The sequence below is a fragment of the Echiichthys vipera genome (assembly GCF_963691815.1).
Source record: "Echiichthys vipera genome assembly, chromosome: 13".
Taxonomy (NCBI): domain Eukaryota; kingdom Metazoa; phylum Chordata; class Actinopteri; order Perciformes; family Trachinidae; genus Echiichthys; species Echiichthys vipera.
The window spans coordinates 5904274-5915282 of record NC_139838.1 but is presented as its reverse complement, the minus strand read 5'-3'; the positions used below and the strand labels follow the sequence as shown (position 1 = coordinate 5915282).

The following is an 11009-nucleotide window of genomic DNA, read 5'->3' as shown; positions in this document are numbered from 1 at the left end:
AGACTTTTTGAAGGGCAGGGGTAAAAGGGAAAAAAGGGCACATATTGCATGCATTTTGGCTTCCAAGAGGGCACTTTAGCACACATTTTGGCTTTAGCACACATTTTGGCTCCTAGAGGACACTTTAGCACACATTTTTGCTCCTAGAGGGGACTTTAGCACACGTCTTGGCTCCTAGAGGACACTTTAGCACACGTTTTGGCGACTAGAGAGCACTTTAGCACACGTTTTTGCTCCTAGATGGGACTTTAGCACACGTTTTGGCTCCTAGAGGGCACTTTAGCACACATTTTGGCTCCTAGAGGACACTTTAGCACATGTTTAGGCTCCTAGAGGGCACTTTAGCACATGTTTTGGCTCCTAGAGGACACTTTAGGACACGTTTAGGCTCCTTGAGGGGACTGTAGCACATTTCTTGGCTCCTAGAGGGCACTTTAGCACACATTTAGGCTCCTAGAGGACACTTTAACACACGTTTAGGCTCCTAGAGGGCACTTTAGCACTCGTTTTGGCTCCTAGAGAGCACTTTAGCACACGTTTTGACTGCCACTAGGGCACTTTAGCACACGCCACTGCTGATCATGGCTAATGATAATAACAGGTTACAAATATTTAATAAGAAAGAATAATAGAACATATTCGAATGGACAAAAATAATGATCAGGTCAAGACTAATCCTAAAGATCGTTTGTGATATGTTTTGTCTAAATGTTGGCGCCTAGTACTTAGTAGCATTTACCCTGTTTTTCATTTATTCTTATTTTATTTTTGCTACTCTATGTTCATGCATACACCAATAAAGTTGACCACATCTCAATAAGACATTGCCGCCTCCGTTTGTCTGTGCTTTTATTGTTTTAAATGATGACCGGAAGTTGAACGTTTCTTTACCGTAGGTGCTTTGACACTGGTGCGTCCAGGCGGCGGAGGCACACACACATAGGCTGTGCACACACACACAAAGAAAGGTATCAAATACTTCATGTTTGTATTGCAGCGCCTGATATTGTGTCAGTTAATGTCATGTGTGTCTTTTAGAGGACGTCGGGACTCTAAATGTGTCCGTGTTACCGTCCGAGGAGAATCCCGGAGCGGTTCCATCCTGTGACTGGCTGCACTGAGATCAGCTGCATGTCGACGGATATAGCTTTAAAAACGCGAGGAAAACCTTGGAGTGAACGGCGTGGGTCTATTTGTTTTGAATGTCGTCATTTGGCCTCAACGCGTTAAGGAACCGTCGTTGACAGCAGCGTGGCACTTCGCCGACTTCTTCGGGTGAAAGTTTCAGTCGCCCGGACATTGTTGAGGTGTAGTGTCGCCGTTCCCTGCCGACTGCGACATCGCCCCGTCGGTGCGTTTCTGCTTTCCCATCCCGACCTCTCCGACTCAACCGGGAGCGGAGGTCTGGTGTGCGTCCGCGAGTCGCCCCGTGGTGTGTCAGGCACGCGTAGGCCTTTAGCCGAACTAATTCACCGAATCGTTTCCTTTGTCGCAGCCCGACAAGGCTAAAAATAACGCCACGAGCCGAGGTCACAATTCAGCGTTATGAAAGAAGCAAAACGCTCCGCCGAGAAGTTCCTCCGCGCAGCGTCGGTTCAAAGTGATGGACCCAGTTAACCCGGGTCAACGTCTAGTCCGGGTCTGCCATTTAGAAAAGGACCGAAGACTTTAGGGACTCAGTGCAGTCTATATAGCCATGGTATGTAGCCTACCGTTTACGTATGTCGACAACGATGCGCCAGACTCCATTAAAAATCAACTAAAACAAACCTTCACGCGCTTTTTGGTGACAGTTACTACTTAATAAGACATAACGAGGGCTGTACATGAATTGTCAGGGTCCTCTGTTCAATTCGGAATACAGCTGTACCACTACACAACTGTACATTTCAATACAATCTGAACCCTACCGGTAACGCGGTTCCCACACCCCGCTGCCGCCCACGGGCATTTGTGCCTGGAAAAGACAGACATTTTATTGAAGTATTGTTCTGGATGGATGCCGAATTCTGGGATGCAACCTGAAGATTATTGTAACATCTCAAGTCTTGCGCAAGCTCTAATCATTTACCTTCGAGCGAGTCTCTGCGGTTGAGTGTCAGGTTTTTAAATGGGCTTAGCTGTGGAGTCAATATGTTTTAAGGGGAAAGGTGGTTTGGCTTGTGTGCCTTTTTTTCTAAATGTTGCTCGTTCCCCCAGGCTCGGTATGTCGGATGAAGATTCACGTGCCAGCACCAGCTCTTCCTCGTCTTCGTCTTCGACTCAGCCTCAGCAGCAGGACGCAAACACCCTGAAGAAACGAGAAAGCAAAGCCAGCATGAGCAAGACCTCCAAACTCCTCTCTACCAGTGCTAAAAGGTGGGCCTCCTCGGAGTCAGGAGCGTGGGCCTCCTTTTATGTGACAGTGGCTGCAGTGGGCAGGTCACAGATGCAGAGCCACTTTTCACCCTGGATATTCTGCCACTTAGGGCGCACTCCCACTGTCCGTCCGTACTGTGCCCGTGCTTTAGGGTCCTTGTCCCCCCCTCCAGGCCCGTTTGTACTCACACTACCTGGGCCTCGGCGAATGCTTCTTGCTGCCTATACGTCATCACGCCGTCACACGCATTGATTGACGTCATGGCGATGCGTTGCTTTGTTTACAAATCTTTCCATAGACCTCAGAGTTTTTGTGCGTCTTGTCGACTGTTTTTGAATATTTTCATCGACCTAATCTGCAGTAAACACTCCACCTCCGCATCACATCAACGTCAACCTTTCACCGCCATTGATTTAAATGTCCGCGCATGGTCCCTCCTTCTTTTTTCTATGACCGAAAAGGTGCACATAAAATGTCGTCTGATCCACCGTAGGCCTCGTGCTCGTACACATGCACATGCTCGTTCTCGTACATGTGCAAACGTGCTTTACTAAAGCCCACCTCTCCCAAACGGGTCGTGGACGGCAAGCCTACTGCTCATAGACTTGGTACGGTTGCACTCACACTGGTCAAATGAACTAGACTTTAGCCTTGTAACGTCCTTGGGCATGGTACGGATGGACAGTGTGAGTGCCCCCTATTTCCCACCACTGATGTTCAGTCTCTGCAGGGAGCGTTAATCACCTTCCCCAACAGCTGCTTGAAAACAAGTCAGTTGTTTGTCCTACATATAAGTTTCAAGTTCTGGTACATAGATGATTTATAGGCCAACCGTAAAATCCCCCATCCAAAACCAGATTATTCTTGGTTTTCTACTATCTAACATTCAAGGGATTTTTTTTTGCAGTGTGGTTTTAATAAGATACTTATCCGTAGTCAGTATTTATACAGCAGATGGTGTTTGGCACACTGCAATTTTGGAGAAGCAGGGAGGAATACCGACACAGAAGCTAAGAAATGTGCTGCTGTGGACGGGGGCAGCAGCTAAACTTATTTTAGACACCTAAAAAAATCCATTTCAGTTTAGGCGTACACTATATTTAGAATATTTTTTGCTGCTTTACCTTGCTGTCAGACAGCTCTCCTCCAGTTTTCACAGAAATGTCCCCTTCTCTCTCTTGCTGCTGTTCAGTGTGGCTCTGAAAAAGTTCTTCCTCTGTAAACTCTGCCTCATAAAAGGATCCTCACTAAATAACAGCTGGTCTGCAACGTAATACAGTTGCACTTATGTGTAGGAATAAATGGAGACAATGCAGTGCCAAAGATAAGGGCTGTCTTCTCCAAACGGGGGGCGTGCTAACCACCATCTACAGTAGGTAACACACTGACTATGGATAAGTACCTCATCCAACCACACTTCAAAAAAGCAGAACTATCCCCTTTAAGAGTTGTTGAGCGGATGACATTTCCATAAAAGAGGTGTGTGCCTTTTTTGGCAAGTGCTTTTCATGACTCATGAAGGTTCTGGTTTGACACCAAATGTTATTCAACTCAATGCATTTCAAAGCAGCAATTTGTCATCCATCAGGCCTCCTCTGCATTATATCCAGAGCTTATGAGTTTGGATTTCCAGTGTTTGATTACAGCTTAGCTTTTGACGCATGTGTTGCGTTTGCTTTTGCAGAATCCAAAAGGAATTGGCTGACATTACTTTGGATCCGCCACCAAACTGCAGGTGAGTGGATGATTTTCAGTGGCAGAGCGGGGGTTCTTTTTAAAGAGGACATTTAACATATAGTCTGTAAGATTTTCATCCAGTTAATTGTGTTTTAAGTTCCTGTCTATCAAAGAGTTAGTTAAAACAATGGTGGTTGATCATATGACCCACTAATGAAAGCACTTGTCTCTTTTGTGGAGTATTTCAATCTGTATGTCTGTGGAGACATTCCCTCTCTAAATGCGCCAGCATGTTCGTGACGCTGCTGACAGCTGTTGGTCTGCCCGTGGAGCTCATCACTGCTGGTTATGCTGCATTCACTTGTACTTGGAAATCGTGAACTTCCCACTTCCACTTCTCTGAAAGAACAGGCTCACCTGCAGTTACATATTACTGCCACAGAGGCCACTAGAAACAAGATATCTCAAATCTGACGGGGTGCAGCGTACTCTGGGCATCTCAATGTGAGGGTTGAAAATTCCCTTCATCTGTATGTCAGAATAGAAAATGATGTTGCCTCAGGCAGGGTCTTTTTTCAGTGCTTGTCACTGACTGACAAGTATTTTTTTTGCGGGCCACTCTGAAATGGAAGACTACGTGTTGTAGAAGACAAAACATTTATGTAATTAATCGTTAGTAATTCAAAATATTTAACATTCTACACATGGTAAATTATGGAGTTCAAATTACACTGTGGCTTTCCTGGGAGATGGAAGGAGTACTGTACACATGCACGTGCATACATGAATGCGCCTGCCTATGTACAAAAATATACATGTCAGTTAATAGAGAGTAAAGTTATCCTGGGACAACAAAGAAACCGAAAAATCCTTCACCCTTGCAGTGTTTTTATGTTCTGTTTTCTAACCGCTCTCTGTGGTCGGGAAGCACATAGGAGACTCTTTTGTTTTATCTCCAGGACCCCCTTCACTTTATTCAGCAGGTGGATGAAACCTATATTCCACATTTACTCCCACTAGAACAATGGTTATAATTCTTAGTTGACTAACACTCATGATTTTGTCAACTAATCGATAAGTCGATTTAATCGGCAGGTCTCTAAAACTGAGTTTCTCCACAAAGAATTGGGCAGAGCACCACTTTAAATCTTGTTTACCTGAATGTGTTCAGACGTTTCTTCAAAATAAGTCATTCAGTATGAAAAACAACACGACTGAAGTAAATTTAGTCAACTATGACCAAAACCAACGATTAGTTGACTAATCGACTAAGAGGCTGTGCCCTAGTTATTGGTTAGAATTTGGTGAACTTCAGTTGTCAATCAGAACGGATGAGGTTCTACGGCCCGTAGTGTTGCTTTTATACAGCAGTTGGAGCTCTATCCAACCATACAAGAACCCTACCAAACAGGTGTGTCCCTGTGGTTTGATTTTACCTGCCGCGGCCGACAATGCATCCACATTTGGTGGGCGCTGAGTGCTCATTTCAGACCCCTCTGGCATGACAAGTCATTTATCAAAAGACAAAATAAAATGCTTCATAGAGCTTCAGCTTGTGCTTTCTGTTTGGCGGTCTTTAGTCTTTTCAGTACATGATAGACTGAGTACAAGGTTTACCATTCATGACCTTGTTATGGAGAGTTAAGATGATTTCTCAGTTTTATTCTGCCCTTTTCATTCATGTTAGAGCTGATTGTTAAACCTGAATACTTTATCGGTGTTGACTTAAATATGTCCCCGCCACCAAGTTTTGAAAACGGTTGAGTACTGAAGCTGGCACCACATGTTTACTCTACCTATTCTCTTCAGAGATTCCTGATTCCAGTCCAAATGTTGCCGACTATTAAGTCAAAGCAACATTTGTGTAATGAGAAACCATTTAATATTTCACATACTTGGCTTCTTTTGTTCAAGGAAAAGGGTTTTTTGCAGAAAAACATATTATGCAAGTGACCTCATTAAGGATCCCAGTGTCCTGAGGGTAGAAGCTCCTCCTGAGCCTCTCAGTGCTGGCTTGGTGAATCCAGTACCTTCTTCCTGACCTCAACAGGGAGAAAGGGCTGTTATTTAGGTTGATGGGGTCCTTAATCATTCTCTCAGCCTTATTCTTGCAACACTTATTGCATGTTCAGTCAAGTGAATCACTCTTTGCAGGGCCTGGTGGTCCTTTTCGGGGCTGTTTCTGTACCAGGCAGTGATGTTTCCCATCAGATGCTCTTGATAGAAATTCCTCAGTCTTTGGGGGAATACCCATATATTACGCAGATCCCAGGGTAGGAACTCTTGAAGCTGTCCACCCTCTCCACTGAGGACCCGTTTATATAAAGGGGCGTGGTTCCTTTCCTGCTTCTTCCCAAAGTCCACTATCATCTCCTTAGTCTGTCTGACGTTCATGAGGAGGTTGTTGGTCTGACAGTAGGTCATGTCCTCACTGTCTTCAGCCTGATATCAAATTATTTAGATACATTTTTCAATGTCATGATTACATTTGAATATTATTGCATACTGTTATGTATTACACTAATGTAATATCTAATAATCCATTATAAATATGAGTTAAATTAGTATTTTTTCCTACAGAAAACCAGCCACCTTTACTTAAAAGCTGACTTTTGTCTGACTGGCTGGCTTGAACTCTGCAAGGACCTCAATAACGCTTCAGCTTCATCCTTTTATCTGATTCTAGTCATTTGTGACTGCACTTGGTACAAACTGTTAAAAATATAGACCACAAACAGACCTGGAGTGAATGCAGTAATAGCCAAAAACCAATTAGTTATCAACTTGAAATAATTCAGCCATAGTTGTTAGTTGCCAACAGTGCTAAGCTTCTACATCTTGTGATGTGCCCAAAGGGATGTGTGTATTGACATATTCAAATCCAGGTTAGCATGCCTAGAAGACACATCTACCTAGGAAAAAGCTTTGTTTGTTTGCCAAATTGTTTTCTGTTTGACAGGTCTTTCGAACAAGCCTGACAGATTGAGACACATGTCATGCAAATTAATTATCACCCTGTGTTACACGTGTTTGAGCCACTACAAGACTGCTGCTGTTAACACTAGTGCAGTGCCTGCTCAGGGCGTGACTGTTCAGAACAGGCAGATTCCTTGGCTCATGTTATTGCTGCTTGCAGCATTGTTGGGGGTTGTGATCGTGCCCATTCTGAACAGGCCGTGTGCCCGGCCCACAAAACCACTGTTTGCCGTGTCGACAGGATGAATGTCTCATGAGATATGCAAAGGACCGCCATAATGCATACACACAGACAGATTCCTTATTTTAAAATTAGATGATGTCACTACAGTGTCACCTATCAAATGACACCAAATCATAGACTGTATAAAAAATAAATGTAGCGTCCCCGTCAACGTCTGTTCTCTCAAATTGATCCAATCGTCCTCACCTACAGGAGTCGGCATCTTGTCAGACTTTGACTCCGCCTAATTTCCTTTTACCAAAAAAGGGCATGTATGTGACGTTGGGGGGGAGGGCTATATGTCCATATGGCTGACGTTTACCTCCGAGGAGAAGTGAAGGCCAGAGGCTAGCTGTCACTCAAGAGGCCACGCCCCTAATTATTTCATAAACTTTAACCTTCAATAAAATAAAAACCAGCCTGGTACAAAAAAAATTCACCCCCCTCAGTGTTGTCATGGAGATATGACCTAAACATACAGACTAGAATGTTTTTCTTTACCAGGCCTTAAACAGGTTTAATTATGCTGTGAAAACGGCCTGTTTCACATGGGGGTCAATGAGAAACTGCTCTATTATGAAACCTGTCCCCAGTGGACACTCAGAGAACTGATATATTTGGCACTTCCTCATTGGATCAACCAGGAAGTCGCTGTGATGAGGGTATCAGACATCATATCTACACATGTCCATCAAACGTGGTTACAACAGCACAAAATGTTCAGGAGATATGACATTTTTTGTAATATAAGCCCTGCCTAATTTGAGCTAACTTTTACGAACTATTAAAAATCTGAAAAAAGGTTGTTTTTCTGTTGAGGTCCAAAGATGCTATGCTCCAAATCTGCAGGAGTAGCAGTGAAAAAACAGTTTTGGACACAGTTTGAAATGGCTGATAATCAATTTTAGATGCAAATGGGCTTGGTTACATGGATAGATTCATCTTGACACACAGAATTCAGGAAAAAGAATAATTAAGTTTCTTAGACTTGGGGGTTCAAAAGTGACAGGTCAAAACATTTGTTGTTATAGCACCACCAACTGGCCAACACACTGGGTCTTATTGGGTACCCAGCAATACACCCAGCAAGTGTGAAGTAGATCAGATGAACGTTTGTTGAGATAAGCTAATTACAGACACACACAGGACAGAGATTCATGGCTTTATAGTTAGATGCTGTGCACCACAGAGTTGTTTTGCACAAGAGATCTGAGACACAGATCTGATGCTGCTGAGCATTCATAAATCTCTATTTGTTATGCATGTCAGGGTTGGATGAATCCTCTTTTCACTGAAGCAAAGCTCTTGCAGTCTTGTTGACACACTCTAGCTACAATAAGGACACAGAACGTCTTTGCTCAGTCCTTATTGAGCAGTTGGAGAATGGGGTTAGGTGTTCAGAGAGAGGCTCAGGAAGACTTGATGTCCCCTTTTCAAGCCTTGTCTAACAGTTGAGGTACTGAAGTGAAGCAGGTCTGTTGTTGATTGTTGGCAGTAAACCTTGAAAGTGAGATGATTGCATGACAGCGAGCTCAAAACCATGAGTTGCGCAGTCGGGACCCAAAACAAGCATTTAGATGATGACCCCTGGTCACAGAGGAGCTTTAGGCTTCACCAGGAGCCGTTTTGTTCAACACTCACTCAGTCTTTGTGTTTGTCTGAGTCATAAATCTCAACTCAAGGAGAATGTGCAGTGTAGCTGCAGCCCCAAACCCCCTGTGGCGTCACAGATTAATTCCTTACACTGAGGCCAGCTGGAGGCTCTGATCACTTAGTGAGGGAAAAAAATAGATAAAAGCAGGATTATTGACATGAGATTTTATTTTGAAGTTCTGTTTTAAACAAGGGAAACGGCTTGACTTATAATCTCTATTTAGATTAAAGTTGTTGCACCAGTGACAAAGATGCTCAGATTCCTCCCTCGCTTTAATTCATGGACATATACGCCAGGAATACAAGACAGTGGCAGTCACAGCTATGACTTTCAATTCAGTCATGGGCAATATGACTGGAACTTGTCTACACTGACTCGGAACTCGACTTCAACTTGTTTCGACTGACATCTGACGGGATTTAATTTAATTAAGCCTAATTTCCATTGCATCCTGCGGCTCGCCTTGTATAGTCTCCCCTCAATGTAAATAGGATTCTTAGATGATCGTCATAGCAACACAGCATGAAACTGCCTCCATTGCATGTTTTTGTGGACAGCCATTTAAAAAAAAAAAATCTTGGTCAAGTGTGTAAAGAAATTAGGGGTGTGACAAGTTATCGTCCCACGAGATCTAGTGATATTAAAATGTGATGATATTTCTCATCGCGGTGAAAAGTTGTCTTGCAATAACAATATGTAGGTGGATAAACAGGCCACAGAGTGACAGATAAGACATCAACAATGTGTAAGCACTGTCAGACGATAGTGCCATCAGGCGTGGGCCCCCGCAGCTTCCCCTGACGTCAAAGGAGCGAGCTGTGTCGTACCATGCAGCGGATATGATTAAAGTTAAAGAGTCGAAACAAGCCCAAGTCGAGGCACAAGTCTGCATAAGTAATTAGAAGAATGTCCCCAACTTTGTCTCTAAATGGAGACCATTAAAATGAAAATGTATTTGAACTTGTGTCAAGCTGTCACTCACACATCTCAACGATTTAATATCACATGTTTGTGGCTATGCAACGGCTGCCTGTCACCGTCTGATGTATTTGTTATCGTCTGGGTAGGGACGGAGCGCTATACGATTTTATTATAGATCCTGATAAATCGCTCATTAAGTAAATCGTGCTGAAAATCCAGGATAAATCATGAATATTCTCATGAGTGACTTGACTGGTGAACTCTAGTTTTCTCTAACAGTACCATTAATTTGGCCACAGCCCATACGTAACAGTTCAAATAGAGAAGAATTTATTTTAATTTTACATAAAACCCATCTTCTCATTTGATGTAGCCTATTAAAAGAAGTAGAAAGCGGGGCGACCAGTGGAACATTGGTTAGAGCCGCGGGTTCGACTCCGACCTGCGGCCCTTTGCTGCATGTCCCCCCCCCCCCCCCTCTCTCTCACCCCATTTCCTGTCTGCCCTAAATAATAAAAGGCTTGAAAGACTGCCAAAAAATAATCTTTAAAAAGAAAAGTAGAAAGTGTTTGTTCCATGTACATTAACATCGCTGTTTATCAACCACAACAACAACTACAGTAAGTTTGATCATTTAATAGGCTAAATGCTTGTAGAAATGACCATCTAAAGCATTTCCACTGAGCTCTCTGTGCAGTTCTGCTTATTAGTTATGACTACTACACTATGACTTTTTTATGGCATTGTTAATCAGCAGCACTTCATGATTTATGATTACCTTATCACTAAAAACAGATGTGTCCTATCTGTGATGCAATAAAAATGTATCTGTTAACAAAATGCAAGGTGAAGTGATGCCAGTATGTTTTAGTGCCCTTTTAAGAGTTTAAGTATAATTTGGCAACTGTCTTGATAATAACCACAATTATCAGTGCCAGGATAATCTTGACCTGAAAATGTTCATATCGTCCCAGTCCAATTTTACTTTGTCAAAACTCCTGAGTCCTGAGCATATTTCGAATTAATCCACAGCCCATAACTGTTCCCAACAAATGCACTATTTCCTTAAGGAAACTATATACACTCAGCGGCCACTTTATTAGGTGTACCTGTCAGCTGCTCGTTAACGCACATTTCTAATGAGCCAATCACATGGCAGCAGCTCAGTGCATTCATGCATGTAGACATGGTGAAGAGGA

The 11009-nt window shown here is 43.2% G+C and overlaps 1 protein-coding gene across 2 annotated transcripts in view; it reads left to right on the top strand.

Moving 5' to 3' along the window:
* The first annotated feature begins 903 nt into the window (after positions 1 to 903).
* Positions 904 to 11009, top strand: part of LOC310955536 (ubiquitin-conjugating enzyme E2 E1) — a 28698-nt gene continuing 18592 nt past the window's right edge. The window contains exons 1-3 of one of the 2 annotated variants that reach the window (XM_083925387.1): positions 904 to 968; positions 2200 to 2358; positions 4044 to 4094. In XM_083925387.1, coding sequence (XP_083781513.1) covers positions 2207 to 2358; positions 4044 to 4094 — 203 coding nt within the window. In that variant the 5' untranslated portion in view covers positions 904 to 968; positions 2200 to 2206. Of the gene's footprint in view, positions 969 to 1211; positions 1352 to 2199; positions 2359 to 4043; positions 4095 to 11009 lie in introns of those variants that run through there. The other variant, XM_083925388.1, reaches the window with a different exon arrangement.